General features: G+C 41.0%; 1 protein-coding gene across 1 annotated transcript; it reads left to right on the top strand.

Annotated features, from left to right (window-relative positions):
* Nucleotides 1-1321: 1321 nt before the first annotated feature.
* appl2 (adaptor protein, phosphotyrosine interaction, PH domain and leucine zipper containing 2) lies at nucleotides 1322-15956 on the top strand. Its single transcript, XM_061076138.1, has 21 exons — nucleotides 1322-1417; nucleotides 3627-3725; nucleotides 4448-4507; nucleotides 5310-5381; nucleotides 6269-6356; nucleotides 6643-6684; nucleotides 6782-6840; nucleotides 7458-7604; nucleotides 7983-8065; nucleotides 8274-8426; nucleotides 9727-9915; nucleotides 10023-10065; nucleotides 10318-10374; nucleotides 11103-11197; nucleotides 12298-12453; nucleotides 12647-12699; nucleotides 12868-13042; nucleotides 13895-13931; nucleotides 14066-14221; nucleotides 14309-14356; nucleotides 14913-15956. The coding sequence occupies exons 1-21, from the start codon at nucleotides 1361-1363 to the stop codon at nucleotides 15042-15044; spliced, it is 2001 nt and encodes a 666-aa protein (XP_060932121.1). The 5' UTR covers nucleotides 1322-1360; the 3' UTR covers nucleotides 15045-15956.
* Nucleotides 15957-17118: the final 1162 nt, after the last annotated feature.

Below are 17118 nucleotides of genomic sequence, written 5' to 3' on the forward strand. Positions count from 1 at the left end.
AATTACATTATATGCCTCAGCATCTACACCTAAACCTAATAATTTCAGTAAAAGTCATTATAGTACATTAAACTATAGTAAATTGGATCTGACAAAGTATTGAACAAAGAAGTCAATCTTCTTGTTTAGTTTGGGCGTGCGCTCACTTCATGTCGCAGTATCTGACATTTCAAATGCTCGGAGCACGGTGACTATTCACTTCATCGTCTCCGATGGGATCAGTGACAGAAGGGATTTTTTCTTCCATATGAAAGCAGCTACTGGAAAAAGGGAGCAGTAATTTCAGAATAAGCTCGAACCATTTTAAGTACATCTGACGAACTGCCTGTGATTTGACATTTGTGTCTGAGACAAAACAAAATAGGAGCTGGATGATGATATCTTACAAGGATTGTTAATCAAATGGCAATGACATTGTGCCAATCAGCTCTATTTAACACTGTATATTCATACATTCATTCAGATCAGACACATTTAGCACTAAAACAATCAAGCTGATTAATTAATTTCTCCAGTCTCTCATTCACATTATTTTTTCAAATGCTCAACATTTATTGGCTCACTCTGATTAACCTTTGTTCAGCAGGAACCCAAGATATCTTAACCTCGATACATTTTGTGTGGCCTGATTTTGTAGAATCATATTTTATTTTATTCTTTGTTTGCTATTTATTTATTAAATTATTTCTTACAAACAACATGGACCATTGGACATGATGCAAAGATTTCGGTGTCTCAAACAGAAATGAACAATACATGTATCAATTAAAGCTGCAGTTTATATTAGAGTTTTTAAGCCCAAAGATAGAACAGAAGAAAAACTTACAAACCTAATAAAAGTAAAGGAAATGATTTTTGCTTTGTGTGAAAGAGAACTCTTCAAATTATTTCTGTTACCACATGGTGTCGCTGTTGACAATACAATGGTTGTACATGGTTTGTCACAACTGTCCATCCATTGTCTTTAGAAGAAATCACATACACAAAATAGGAACAAATTATCACACAGTGTATACATTTACATAAATATATACACTGTATGGGAATATATATATATATATATATATATATATATATATACACTGTGTGGGAATATATAAATATATTTATACATATACTATATATATTTATATTGTGTGTGAAACAGTTCCTGTGTTGTAATACAAAATAATTTATCGTTGTATTGTTAGTTTATTTGTTTTTTTATTTTTCACCATGTTTGTTCCGTCGGTTCTGGATGACGTCACACTGGGCCCGCCTCCAGCGCGTCCCTCGGCCGCGCGTTGGCCTCTGGGAAACCGAGTCCACGCTGTGAATCATCCAAGCCTCCCTCATTCCCTTGTACTGCGACGCTAACAAGATGCCGGCCGTTCATCACAAGCTGCTGCTGGAGGACGCCCTGCAGGACAGTCCTCAGGTAGGAGAGACAGCGGCTCGTCCCGGGGACAGGACCCGGCTCTCTGTCCCTGCGGAGGGAGGGGCAAGCTGTCTTACTGGAGCCCAGAGAGTATCCTGGTCCCGGTTGTAGTCCGCTCCCTCTGCTCGGTGACAGCTGTGTGTTGACACGTTGTTATGTGGATGTGAAATCCTCTGTCAGGGCCGTGGACACTGCTGGTGTTAATACAGCTGGACTTTATTATGAGCGTTTGGTTGTTTGTCTACGGAACCGCCTGTCTCTCTGTCTGCCTGTCTCTCTGTCCGTCTCTCTGTCTGTCTCTCTGTCTGTCTGCCGGAGGAGATACTCCCTGTTTAACTTCCCAACTCATTATGGACGATGTTACGAGCACATACAACACAAACACACCTGCAGCCATTTTAGTCCCTTGACGTGAGTGGTTCTGGTGTTTAGACTCAATCTGGGCCTGATTGTCTGGATGTGGGAGGGTTTTCCATTATCTCCAGGAATTAGTCAATAGCCTGCTACAGGGCTGGTGCCTGTCTGTGTGCTGAGCACCACATGCTGTGTGATGAGCACAGCTCTGACATGATCTGGGGAGGATGGTCACTGGGCCTCATGCATGGGTTTGAAGTCATGGTAAAGGGAAATATACAGGACACCGTTTGTTATAATGCACATCTGATCACTCATTTTATCACAAGGACTAACACCAGCAGAGATGTGTTCTTTACCTATAGGTAGATGTAAGCATAACACAATTGGAATAGAAGATAGAATATAATTCAAAACTAAAATAAGACAAAGAAAATCTAATTCCCAAATCTTCCTTAAAGAGATTATGAAATATTTCCATGGTCTTATTATTATTATGTTATTAATATCCTACTATCTGTCTGTCCTGGGAGAGGGATCACTCACTTGCGTCTCTCTCTGTAAATTTCTTTCCCCCTGTTGAAAGGGTTTTTAATGTGTTTGAATGATTAATTGCTTAATTTAAGGGAATTAAAATAATATTTAAACTTGATTAAAAAGCCAGCAACGTTGGGGGTAATTTTGGTTACTTTACATTTGTTTATATGACATTTATCATGTAATTTTTCAAGGAGCTGGGTAAATATAAATCTCGATATGTATTTCTTTGATTTTATTGTTAATAGGGACCATGTATGGTATCTCACCATGCACTTCTCATGTAGCCTGTACTCTGTGTTACATCACTCTGTTAATGCTGCTGACATCCTTGATGGTTGTGCTTAAGTGCTGAAGCTGGAGGCTTATTCTCATCTCTCACATTATTGTCCTTCACATTGTAGGCTCTTATAAGAAATAGGCCTGCTACTCTCATTCAGTAAATTAATAATAATAATAATAATAATAACATGAACGATAATGATAATGTTAATTTCATAACTTTATTTTTACAGCACCTTTTAAAAGCAAAGTTTCAAAGTGTTATTCAGGTGATCTCCTTTCAGTGTGAAACGACCATCACAGTTTCCCTGTTCCCAGGAGTGAAGTGTAAACAGACTTTAGCCAGTGGGTGTGTTCCTCTCGGCTGTATCTGTGTCTGTATCTGCCTCGCCTTGCTGCACCTGCCCCCAGACATGATTTCCTCAGTTTGCATACAGGCAGCCTGCAGTAAAATAAATCACTATGCCTCCAGTATCACTTCCCTACTGCAGATCTCCTCGTTTCTCTCCCTGTGTCTAATGTCTGCTCTCCACTTCTGCCAATGCTCCTATTAACTACAAAGGCACTTAGTAGACCACATACCTCCAGCACAGCAACAACAGTCCCCTTATGAAAACACATTCACATTCACTTGAAGAAGATTTTTATTTGGATTCTGCACCAAATTTACGCAACTATCAGTCCCCTGTCATTTTGATGATTGTTTAAATCAAGATCCGTCAATTGTTCTAGGATAAATCAAAAAGTCTCAAAACACCGTTTTCAATATTTAAAGAAAAGGGGGAAATAAAATCCGGGATCTGCAACAAAATTAAATGGATCAATTCTGTATTTTTTATGTTATTGTGCTAATTTACTAACAAACAAAGAAACAGCAATGAACTGATAACCTTCTTGGCAGAGATACAATACTCCTTTATGAATTTCAGGTTAAGAGACTGTGTGGGATTTTTACTTATAGTTCCAGCTGTATTTCCAGTTATTGTGTCATCTGAACAAACATGCATCTCTTTAATTGAAACATTGTGTCCCCCAGACTCGCTCTCTGCTCAGTGTGTTTGAGGAAGATGCCGGGATGCTCACAGACTACACCAACCAGCTGCTGCAGTCCATGCAGCGGGTCTTTGGAGCTCAGGTTAGTTAAAGTGGAACATTTGCATTATTGAAATTCACTATTGTTTTGGTTTAGATTTGCAATGAACTAAAGAGGGTGTTCTTGTCTCGCTGGAGGTTTTGACTGGACAAATGCCAAACTACGATATTACACACTGATTTTACGACCTCACTAATGCAAACTGAATAATTAAACATTATGCACTGAGTGTTCATAGAAGCAGCCGATGAACCTTTAAGCATTGGAGTTTATTATTGACCTTGGAAAGTGTGTGTGGACCATAATACTGGTTCAAGGCTCCACTGAGTAAACTATAAAACCTTCCATCCACATTTGAAATTTAATTAATGCCACTGTTTGCCTTAAAATAATGATCTGTTCAATTTGCTCAGTTACTCTGTTTTGCTGTAGGTAGTGGTGGGTTTGACTTTGTATAGCTGATGTATCACTCAACAACATGTTCCAGCAATGTTTTGTTTTTTGTTTGGTTTTATGTAACATGCCTTTAGACCTTTTCTGAACCAATAATAGGTCACTGGTAGATCTGGCATTTATGTGACTCATCAACATGTTGTTGTTTTTCTCATATGAAGGCTGATTCACCTGTTTTCAATTCACCTTTAATTGTTCCTGCATTATACACAAGTCCCACAAGATAATAATGCCAGCTATAGAAGCTTGGGACAAATCCTGAGAAATTCAGCCTGCTAATTAAACATTTCCTGTCAATCTGCTCCCTACAGAGTGAAATGGGTCTGGCCACAGAGCAGCTCTCAAAGCAGCTGCTGGAATATGAGAAGAAAGTAAGTATAGGAACCATGATCATTTGTGTAATCCACCCTCAGTTTGTTGGTTTCAGTTTCTCATCTGTGTTCTTGTTTTGATGAATGTCAGGTTCGTAAATTTGAAGCATGTGTCAGTTTTTCTTGAAAATTCTATCATGAAATATCTGTCATAGATACCTATATGTTTACTGCTGAACCTAATCTTTCCTGATTTAACCTAATGTTGATGTGCTGAAAAGAACAGAAAGGGAAACCTTCATTTTGGTCAATGCCTGCATTTCTTATCAAGATACTCGCATTAGTTTTATCATTTCCATCTGACCTTTATTCCTTGCGTGAGTTTGCATGTGTCTGCCACATCTTATCTCTGCCCGTCTGTTAAATCTCTGTGCATTAAAGACAGATGAAGTAGAGGTGCCTCTGAGTCAGTAATCCATCACGCAGCCTTATTTTATCTAGCCAACAAGGAACTAAAATGGATTCGGTGTTGATTCAACACAGCAGATCTATTAAGTCATGCTGAAAAAGAAACGCGTGGCTCATTAGAGTGTTGGAACGCATTCCTGTCTGCAAAGTGGATTGGGAAAAAAAATCTGCAATGACCTGTAATTGATGCACTTTTTAGTAGTTTTAAACAAGGCTTTAACTCACCCTCTTAGCATGGGGTGTTTTAGCATCCCTGGACTTGTTCCATGAAAGTAATGTGCCAGAAATCTTGGCAGAAGAGGGTTTTTACATTTAAGCTCCCAGTTCAGGGAATCTCTCCATGCCACATTATGCAGTTTCATGATTAAACTTGTTTGGCCTCTCTTCTGTCTAGAATTTTGCCCTTGGAAAAGGTGATGAAGAGGTAATCACCACGCTGCAGAGCTTCGCCAAAACTGTAGTGGAGGTGAGGCCTGTGTTTGTTTATTATATGTGTGTACTACTTAAATGTGTGGATGCTGCACCTGCATTCTCCTTCCACGCCGTTCAAAAATGACCTCAATTAGAGAAGACCTTATCCTCCCTGCAAGAGCAAACTGATTTTATACTGATGCTAAGAGGTGCCAATGGCGCCGGATGGATGGATGAAGGGAGGCAGCGGTAGGTGGATGGATGGATGAATGGAGGAGAGCTGTGCAGGTTTAGGTACATAGTCAGAACAGCTGGGCCTGTCACATTCAGCCATGGGAGTTCACAAGCCTGCCTAGTCAACACTCAACCAGATTCAGAACACAGACAGACACACACACACACACACACACACATATATAAATACACAGAATGCTCAGAGGACACAGGTTGATTGTTTGTTTGACCTTTACCTCGCCATGTACAGAGCAGAGCTCATTTCGCAGTGATAATTAAGCCAACTGCTGAAACCTAATCCTGTGAACTTTAGCACTTGCAAAATAATGCAAATTAAAGGGGGTGTCAGCTTGTTCAAATGTCGGTTGTGTAGATTGTTCATAAGCATGAAGAATAACAGCAGGATTTGCTTGTTTGTCCCGTTTTCAATATCTGGGGAAACATGAGGTTTTATCATTGTCTTCAGGAAATGCTCTGTTCCATAACGTGGAGCTTCTTATGATGGAGGGGAGGCATTGTCTGCACCCATTTCACTGGAAATGTTATTTTCCATCTTCCCCCAAAAAATAACTGGCAGCAAATGTCACTGTAAATACTAAAAAATGAATTGCAGCCCCCCCTCAAGATGTTTGGCAACAGTGCATCCTCTGTTTGTGTCCTTCAGCGGCACTTGATATCTTTGTATAATGTGTTTTTTGTCTCTTCCAGCTGAACTCGCTCCACTCAACGCTAGCCAACCAGATGGCCGACAGCATGGTCTTCCCCTTGATCCAGTTCCGAGAGAAGGACCTCACAGGTAGGACCACACATGCACACAAACACACATGCACAAAACTCATTATAATTATAATATAATATTATAAATGATCTTTGTATTGAATAAAAAAAAAAGTAAAATGTATTAGTAGAAAAAGAAAGAAGCTGCATTGGTAATTCATCATTTAATGGTTCTAAAACATTATACTCATTTTGCACAACCATACACTTTGAGTTATCTGCTACGATAAAGCAATAATGTATTTTTAAGATGTTAATCCGTTGCAGATATTGCAACACAACTCACTAAACACTGAATTTTGCAGAGATAAGCACACTGAAGGAAATATTTGGCATCGCCACTGATGGTGAGTCTACACTTTTTTTCCTTCCACCAGTTTCAGAAAACAGCTTAAGCTTGTAGTTACTATCTGAGCCTCATGTCCTTTCTCTCGTCTGCTGCAGAGCATGAGGCAACTATGGTGAAGTACAGCCGACTGCCCAAGAAGAAGGAGAACGAGAAGGTAGTGAGACGGGGAAACACTCTCAGCTTCAATAATGGAGCTTTTCTTCCATTGATCTAAGGCTGTAAATGGCCTTTCACTGCAGTAATGCTCTGCTAATGTTGGAGTGTTTTACTGTGGTGACACAATGGCATTTGGCTCTATTGCATGTGTCGTTACACATTCATGATAATGCTTCTGTGTGTTTGTGAGAGAGGACTCTTTCTGCTTATGCACATTCAGCACATAGTTGGTTAGCATCGTGTAAGTGTTTAAGAAGAGTTAAAGCAAGACACTTTGTTGCTGGAAACCAAAACGGCAAAAAAGGGGAGTGAATATAGGACTTACTCTTATGGTTGGTCATAATATAATAAAGTTAAATGTTGATCAGTATATGCTTGATGTGTAAATAAGACATCAACTGTATCAACTTGTTAAAACTTCGAAATTGTGTTTAGAGAAAGTTTTGCTGCCCCATGTGGCCGAAAGCTCAAGTATTGCACCTTTTAAGACCAAGTGATGCTTAGACCCGTTAGTGCATTTGTGTGTATGTGTGTGTGTGTGTGTGTGTGTGTGTGTGTGCGTGTGTGTGTGTATGTGCATGTGCATGTTTAACCCGGCCACTTCTGTCCGTGCAGCTAAAGACAGACTTGGTGAAGGAAGTGGCTTACACTAGAAGGAAGCAGCACCAGGCCTCACTGCAGTATTACTGCGCCCTCAACGCCCTGCAGTATCGCAAGAGAGTCGCTATGCTGGAGCCCATGTTAGGCTACACACAAGCACAGGTACTGAGCAGCTGTTGGTTTCCTTACTGATCCATTCATTAATCTGATCCAGTCATTATCATCAGTTCATTGTAGAAAGAAAAGAAGCCATGGATTCACAGGAACAGATACAGATGTGCAATGTAATATTATATCTTTTTTAGAATGATTTGTCTCGAAAATAGTTTGTCTCTTGACAGGATATCAATCAGCATGTTTTATTTTGATTCACTTGAGTCATATTTCAAGCAGGTAACGCTGAGAATGTGCAAATGTGATGATTTGACGTTTTCTGATGGATTGTTGTATTTCTGACGTTTTACAGGCAAAACAATGAATTGTATATTACATGTGATAAAATATCAAATGAATGAGCCAGTTCTGTCTCTTAAATCTCAGATCAGCTTCTTCAAGAAAGGCATCGAGCTGGTGTCCAAGAAGATGGACAACTTCCTTTCTTCTGTGTCCACCATGACACAAAGGTAAAAACCTTATGTCAGTAATCTTTGTTTCATCTCATCAACGTATGAACGTGAGCTTTGTTATGGACATTCTTAAGTTTGCGGCTTTCTGTGAATAATCATGGACAAAAGTTTATGCTGATGTTCCGCAAATGTATTTTGATGCTTTTTTTTTTTTAAGAAGTCAATTTTGGACTCTGCCTTCATTTAAACTTTTTCTCCCGTCTAGTATCCAGGCCCAGCTGGACACGGAGGCGGAGGCCATGCGTGCGTCCCAGAGGGAGCTCCTCTCAGTGGAGGACACTGTCTACATGCCAGATAAGGACACTGAGCCTGTCAATCGCACACTTATCCAGAAGGCCGGCTACCTAAACATAAGGAAGTAAGATTAATTACACTCATTATGGCCTTATCTAAAACCCAAGGACATTTCCTATTCCTGTAGCGTTCCGAGCCAGTCAGCCTGTCGAGGGGTGTCTCGGGGGGAAAGAACTTTGAACAGCAGAATCAGTGCTTCTGTCACGTTATGGCTTTGGCTTTGTTTAGGGAATCCAGTCTGGTGCAGTATAGATGGTGCAAACGCTACACAGGAGCAGTACATTTTAAATGTCTATGAGCAATCATAAGGAGAATATTGCTGTTTGTCAAAATCCAAATGAACAAAGTCAACAATGTGTCTCAGCAGATGAGGTGTGTCAGGTATTGTGTGCAGACAGTGTGCGCTGTCAGCTTATTGCAGAGTGGATATATGAGAAGGGAAACTTCCTTAATGGCTGCTGGGTGTAGAAGTGTAGCATAGCCTGCAATGTGATTCAGTGAAATGTCAGAGCTGTCATACGTCCATAGTCTGTGACAAATGTCTGCGATACCAGAGAAAAGGTTTCTGCAGAATGCCATTCAGCTTAATGACACGGTGCTAGCAGCCGACGCCTGTCACACCGAGATGAGTCCACAGAGCATCTGCTATTTCCATGGGTTTTGCAAATATGAAGGTTCTGAGTCACATGTTGTCGCACTTTGATATTTATCTGAACAGTACGTATGAAGCAAAGGCTCACAGATAAGCCATCCACATTGATAGTGTTACGCATTTCTGTGCATTATACTGAGTCATTCACATGAAGCTTTCTACTTAGACTGAGGGACTCAGCATTGATTTATTGTATTTTTTTTATAATTATTTATTTACATAGCCCATGAAATATTAGCCGAGACTAATTCCAAACCAAACCATCTTTGCAAGGATAGCTCTAGAAATCTAATCACAACTAAAATAGAAGACAGCTCAAGCATATTCAAACAAACAAGTTTCACAAGAAGGTTTTAAAATACGTTTATTTTAGATATATGCAAAATAGGGAGAACAGGAGGAATTAATCATTAGTATGTTCAAGTCAGTTACTTTGACCCCGTTTTCAACTAGGTGTAAAATATAAATTCACAAGCAACCTTACCACTATTTTAGTTGTAATAAACTTATTGTGAGGGGAGAAGGTTTTGGAAGATACTTATTGCACACTTTTTCTAAAATAATATGTACTCCAGATGTGAGAAAGGAATTTCCGTCGCATCCAGCTTTAAATCCTCAACACTCCCCCCCTCGTCACAGTTTGGTGATGTCACATCCCTCACCACTGACCTTAACCCATCCTCTTTGCTCTGTCTCACTCTCCGTGCTCCAGTAAAATTGGCCTGGTGACCACAGCCTGGGATCGACTGTTCTTCTTCACCCAGGGAGGGAACCTCATGTGCCAGCCGCGGGGGGCCGTGGCCGGGGGCATGGTGCTGGACCTGGACAACAGCTCTGTCATGGCGGTTGAGTGCGAGGACAGACGCTACTGCTTTCAGATCACCTCCCCCTCTGGCAAAACGTAGTTACACTTTAACATATCCAGCGATAAGCAAAACACAAATATGTGTGAGATCCAGTATTGGTTGCTTTATATTAAATCTTCTATCTTGTTACTGATGCCTCCAGGTCGATGATTCTGCAAGCGGAGAGCAAAAAGGAGTATGAAGAGGTAAGTGTGATAGAGGCTGTGTTTCATCTTCTTTATTGTTTTACATCCTCGTGCCGGAGTCGTCTCCACGGCGACGAGCATCTGTCACAGGGAGCAGCTGTCCAGACTCATTTGTGTGGTTTTTATGTTTGGTTTTGTGCTGGGACTCATCTGACTGGCCTGTCACTGCCACTGTCAGTCAAGTGATTTCAGGCTGCTCGTGGCTGAGGTCAAGAGGAAACTAACGTGGATCTCATGTGTTTTCTCTCTCAGTGGATTTGCACCGTGAACAACATCTCCAGACAGATCTACCTGACTGAAAACCCAGAGGTAGAGTGTTTCACTTCTGCAGACATAGAGGAACCAAATGTTAAATGCAGAACTTTTCATTGACTGTGTTTTGAGCTGCTGTATTTAAGCATGTAAACATCTTAGCCCGATTTCAGCATCCTGGATAGGCACAAATCCAGGTTTTGCGAAACCCACCTTTACTATCTGGAGTACTCCGTAATAACCGGGACATGACGTCTCACCTTGCTGGCAATGAAGTGGATAAGCCAAATCCGGAACTCAATGTTGGCATTTAATAGAGCTAAGCCAGCTATGAGCTTAAAGAGATAGTTCACAGAAAAATGAAATTTAGCTCATTATCTTCTCAACTCTCTGCCGATGGAGGCCCCCCTAGTGGTGAATGTGTTTGTCCTCAAATCACTTTGGAGTTTCAGGGGTAAACAGTGTTGCAGCCAAATCCAATTATACTATTACTATTATTGAATTAACCTGGGAACAGATTCTTCAAACGTAAAAAAACAACATAAATAAAAAATAACTTGCCTCCACACTGCTCCTGTGGCTTCATCCAAGTGTCCGTAAGCCCCGACATTCAAATTTGACTCAAAAGGGTTTTTCTCGCCGAAATGTCCGCTACCAGAAATAGCGATGCTACCGCGCAGGTTTAGGTGCTTTGAAGAACTGTTTACAGGTAATGTTAAACCTGGGAAAGTCAAAAAATATACATTTTTATAAATTTCTCACCTGCTGATGTTCTTTGATGTCAGGCTGTGGCCATTCGACTGAACCAAAGTGCCATCCAGGCTGTCACGCCCATCACCAGCTTTGAGAAGAGACAAGAAGGCTCTCCTAACCCCGACAGGTCCGACATGACACTGTACACATTTTCTTAAGTAGTGGCCAGTCGTGCTTGTTTCTGGCTCTGTGAGTATTGTTGTAAAATGTGAGATTTTCATAACACCTCTGCAACACTTTGAACAAGATACAGTATCTTCATTCACTCCATTTAGTTTCTGATGTCATTTGATGACATAATGTCAGTTTGTTCCTGGAAGGAATGAGGGAGAAGCCTGAGATCCCTGAGGGTGCTCATCATTTCACTGAAAAGATTATCTGGATTTATAATGTCTGAAAACATGTTGATTTCCCAGAATTCATCACTCTTGAAAGAAACAGGAGTCATGCGTCCCAAGACCTCAATTTTGGCTTTATAGGTCCTCCACCCGAAACTTTTTTTCGTCGAGAGACGGGCAATAAGATTATAGATAGACGAGAAAAGAGGTAAAACAGTATTGCAGGTTCAAAATGATCAGTTGAAGACAGTTCAATGTAATTACCTCAGACCCACTTTTTGCAGTATGTCTTTAGATGTTTTGACTCCTTTAAAAGCAGTGAAAGATCCATCTTTTCCGTCTGGCATTAGATAACACACAAATATTTTTGTGTGATATCTCATATCTGCCCTTTCTTGCCTATTTTATCTGATGCCTTGTGTTGACTGTGAAGCCCTTTGTGTTTAAACATTGCTAGATTGCTTGCTAGTAATTGGCCGGCGGGTGGTGTGATAGTAAAGGTCTTAAGGAAGCTGCACCAGGAAGGTTTAACACGTTATCATACACGCGTTAAGAGCAGCTGCGTGGCAGTGTAAAAAAAAGTGAAAGCCAACACGTTGAAACACTTGTGAAAATTTACACCGTGTTCAGAATCTGACATTAGGTGAGAAGCGATGTGAGTAATCCGGCCCTCATCTGCTCTGAGCCTTTAGGTATTACCTGTAGTTTGAATTATTATTTCTGTGGAGGTTTATTATCATTGTTTTCATCAATGACAGTAATGGGAGTCACTAACTCTGAAGGTATTTGTTGACTCAAATTTCATAGGGATCCATCAAGTGGTTGAAATGAGTGATGAGTATGTCAATGGGGTTTAAACCTTAAAACCTGATGTGACTCTGTCCTGCAGAGCGAAGCCCGGAGGAGTAAACGCTGGCAGCCGTGGCTCTCTGAAGACGGGAGCTGCTCCTGAGCCAGAGGACCTGATCGCCCCTGGTACACCCATTCAGTTTGATATCATGCTCCCGGCCTCTGAGTTTCAAGACCAGAACAGAGCCGGAGGGAGGTGAGTAAGCGACTGGGGCGGGAAGTTAGTGTGGGTGTGGGTGAGTGAGTAACTGGGACAAACCACTGGTGGGTGATTGCGCACATTTCCTGAAACTTGGCCTCATAGTGGTGATTAGGTTGTTTCCAGGAAGCTGAATTATTCGTAATGACTCTAATTGTTGTTTCGGGTGTTTGTGCTCCCTTCCTGACAGACGCACAAATCCGTTTGGAGAAACGGACGATGACTGTTCAACAGAAAGTGATGGTAAGCATTTGCCTCATCCCAAGCCACGTAATTGTTCAAGATAATCTCTGTTGTGTTTGTGAGAGTACTCTCCTACCTGAGTGCTCATGTATTTTCATCTACTGTCCTTGTGTGTTCTTGCATGCTCACGTGTTTATGCGTGTGGCTGATGTTTGTGTGTTTCTGCAGACTCCCTCCTGCAACAGGTGTTTGCCGTGCGCTTCCTGGGCTCCATGGCGGTTCGTTGTGGCGACAACCAGGAGGTGATCTATGAGGCCATGAGGCAGGTGCTGGCTGCCCGAGCCATACACAACATCTTCAGGACCACAGAGTCGCACCTCATGGTCACCAGCAGCAGCCTCAGGTAAAGTCTATCACTCAGGTCGGAAGTGTTGTAGGAAAACCATCACAAGTAGACAGGATGTGTTTCCTGTGACCACTTGTGATCAGATCTCACTTCCCTACTTTATATGTGAATCCAATGTCTAATGTCAATTGTGTTTGAAGAGAAAATGTTTTTAGCTCTATGAAATATGGTCACTTAGAACCATAAAAATTGACTTAATCCATGTTCCAAATGTTTGGAGAAGTTATCTTAAAATATTATCATAATCTTGCAATGTTGTTTTATTTAATTTATTGGTTAAACCTGTCTTTACTATTACATTTACTACATCATAACTTTGTCACTTTGGACCTTGTTCAATGCTGGAATCCTGGAGCCTTCCAAACCAATCAGTGTGTTAAACCTGATTAGTCCTTTACAGCTAAATAAAAGCATTACAGTTTATATAGATGGAATGATATTGTGAAAGCCTGACCTATAAAATCCAACATGTCTGTTGTACTGTCTCAATGTGAGCCAGCTCCATCCAGCTGATGCTAAATATAGATTATGAAGACGACACTGAGGAGGGCTCATGGAGCAAAAAAACCCTGAAGCCTCATCAAAGCGTAAACATCTGTGATGAAGAACACTCGGGTTATTCAACAATAACATGATGTTGAGCTGTTGTATAACCCGAGACTGATTTTCCCCTCTGTAATAAGTTTGTCAGACAAAATGAGACACATTTAATTAGATACTAAAGTTACGTTGTTGAGATTGACCCAGAAAACTGCTCTCGGTCAAAGACAGTAAAAAAGAGACAAAGAAAACAAGTATCACTGTAATATTTCAATATTCCTCTGAGTCTCTATTTTGTCTTCACAACAGGTTGATTGACCCTCAGACTCAAGTTACAAGAATAAGTGTAAGTATCACAAAAGAACAAGTCAACATTAACTAAATAATCGTTTTTTCTCTTTCTATAAAATTTAAAAGGCTCAGTCAAGTTCACTGTAACCCAATATCGTTATCACCGTTCTCCTCTCGCTCATCTCTCAGTTCCAGCTCGGAGAGGTGTGCCAGTTTGCAGCCCACCAGGAGAACGGGAGGCTGATGGGATTTGTGGTGGAGGGCAGAGACTGGAGTGACGGAGACGAGGAGGGAGAGCCCTCGTTCAGCGCCTTCGTGTTTGAGAGCAACACAGAGGGCGAGAAGGTTGATATTGCTCTGTGAAAGAGGGGAAATGTGTGAAGTGTTGCACAAATGTGTTACGGCTGTTAATCTTTGTGTCTTCATTCACAGATATGTTACACCATCAGCTTGGCCAAGGACATTACAGAAGCCAAGAAGGTAACGTATGGTGACATTTAAAATGGCTAATGCATTTAAGTTTGGGTCAAACTTAGTGATCGTAATAAATCTGTTGGACCTGTTTCTTACATCCCATTTTCCCCCAAACTTTAAAGCGGTTTTTTTGTCAATTAGATATTTGTTACTTTAAAATAAACTTAAACTGTTCAAACTTGCTTTCACTAAAATATCTTTTCTACAGTTGAGTATGTATATTATACCACAGTAGTAATTGTTCCTTATTTTCCCTATGTGTAGTTTTGAAAGATTTTTTTTTCTTTTTGTATTATTTCTTCCTCTCTTGTCTTTAGTGAAGCCCATTTTATTGCCCCTTTTGTACAAAATATGCTGTGTTATAGTTTTTTTTATAAGTGACCAAGTGAAACCAGAAAGGTAATTAGCAACACAACCACTAGAGGGCAGCAGTCAACACTTTCCCACACAATACAGAAAGGTGACAAAGTAGATTCATTTAAATATATTGGAGCAAGTTTTAGGAATTCAAACACATGTGAAATGTAATCACGCAGCAACTCAGTTCTTGTTTTGCTCCCAGGACCCCGAGGCTCTGGCTCAGCTGATGAAGAAAATGCCGCTGACCAACGATGGCCAGTTCCTTCTGCTGGAGCCTGAGACGGACGACATCACCAACGGAGCCGGACAAGAAGACTTGGAGTCTGAGGCCTAGCCAGAGGAAAGGGGCCTCACAGGCTTATTTGAACCCAGGAGAGAGAAGACTTTCCCTGGATGAACATTTCATCATGACCCACCCTAACTGCTACTGTAAGCCCCATATTAGAAAGTGTAGTTCACCTCCAGCTGTTTGCTGTGATAACAGAAGGAGGCGACAGGGTGGGTTACCGGTTCCATCTGCTTTTCTACGGTCACACTGTAACATGGGTGTCTGGCTTTGGTTTTTCTTGTCTATACACCACTGTGGCTGTTACATCGAAAAGGGATTTAATATAGGTACTAATTGTGTTTCATTTTCTAATTCTACTGCCATCGAACGCAAGTTGGTGGATCATCCCCTTCAGTTTAGGTTTACATGTACTTTTAGGTTTACACAGTTTGAAGACTGTAGAGTTTATTTCTTTACTTTGACTCTTGTGTTAACGTTGATGTAAGAGACTCTCATGCAACTACTTTTTATTAGTCCCGTACAAAAAAAGACTAATTGCACTTCTTAATACTGACACTTAACGGCTACAGAAAGCACTAACTGAGCCAATTGAACGATATATGACAAATAGGGTTTAACATGTCAGTTAATTTAGTAATTATTATAACTGTGTGTGAAGGTTTGTCTTGAAGCAGTCAGCATGAGTGAAGTTACTCACGACTGACACACTGAGCCGTCTTACGATTGAATTGACGTCACGTCCGACAGAAACGATCACGTCCCCGTGCGAATCAGGTGTTGAGATGTTCCGCGTGTCACGTCCTCCCGAGTCCTCTTTTTTTTGTATAATTAAAAACTTCTTTGCACTTCATTCCCCGAGAGCCTGTGTAAATATGATCTGTCTGAGCGTCTGTGTGATGTTTAACCAGTCGGCTGCATTAAAAGCTTTCAGAGTCCATGTACATTGGACTGATTATATTGAGTGTTTCTCTCTCTCGTTCCCTTTGCAGAAGATTAAAACCAACATGGGGCTGAAATACTAACAAGGAGAAGAAGAAAAATCCACTGAACTGTTACAGTAACACATGAAGGCAAACCACAGCGGGTTATCATGTCCTCGCTGGAAAGTAATTCGCTCTCTGCTGCTGCAGATGAATACTAATGACAACAGAGGGCACATAGGGAATGGAGCTCATCTGTGAAATTCATCCTTCCCACTGCCGTTTAGTTCCTTTTTCCAACTCGTTTGAGCCGTGATGCTGATCTCGATGGACGGTGAAGGCCCATGATGATCTGGGGGAACGCGGTGTGTTTTGCACCATATGAATCAGACGAGGTTAGAGCCACAAACTTGACGTCGATGGTGAAGGTGACTGTTGATCAGTGCATCAGTCAGTGCAAAATGTAGAGTTAGAAGAAGAGTAACATAGGAGCATCTGTTCCACTCCTGAAATAATAAGTGACGATGACATGTAATTGAAGGAATTCAAGTAATAGTTTGACATTAGGGTAAATAGGATTTTTCCGGTCCCAAACAGATGTAGTGATTAATATGGATGTTAACCGAAGTGTGAAAAACAATTCAGTATTAAAAAGATAATTGCTAGAGTAGTTCCTGACTACAACCATTAATAGCCAGCTTCACCAAATAAGTCTCACAATGAAAGAACCCCTGGATAATGCAGACAGTCTCTTATTACATATTCTGATGCCACAAAGAAAACTGTCCATCCACACATGAAACTTACTTCCTTCAATCACACCATTAATAAGACGACAGCACATGTTGCTCCATCCTTTACACAAGCTGGAGTGTCGTGTGCTGTGCAGCTCCTTTGGTTGATGTCGGCTCAGGACACTTTCTCCAACTCAAATCCAAATTAGAATCTGGAGCTGGTGACTTTAGGTGTAGTTTCATAAGAGGAGTGTCAAGCCTTGGAGGAGAGATGCACTCTCTCAGTGTCTAAGTTGCTAAGTTAGGCAGCGTCCGGAAAAATATATTGCTCATTGTATACAAAAAACGTTCCATAATATATTCACCAAATATTCTCCCTTTTGCCTCTGTATTGTTTTTATGAGCAGATGTGGATATCTCCTACCCATAAGGCCATGCACTTCAGGTTTTCTGGCCTGCTTCTGT

This window comes from Limanda limanda, chromosome 8 (assembly GCF_963576545.1).
Source record: "Limanda limanda chromosome 8, fLimLim1.1, whole genome shotgun sequence".
Taxonomy (NCBI): Eukaryota; Metazoa; Chordata; class Actinopteri; order Pleuronectiformes; family Pleuronectidae; genus Limanda; species Limanda limanda.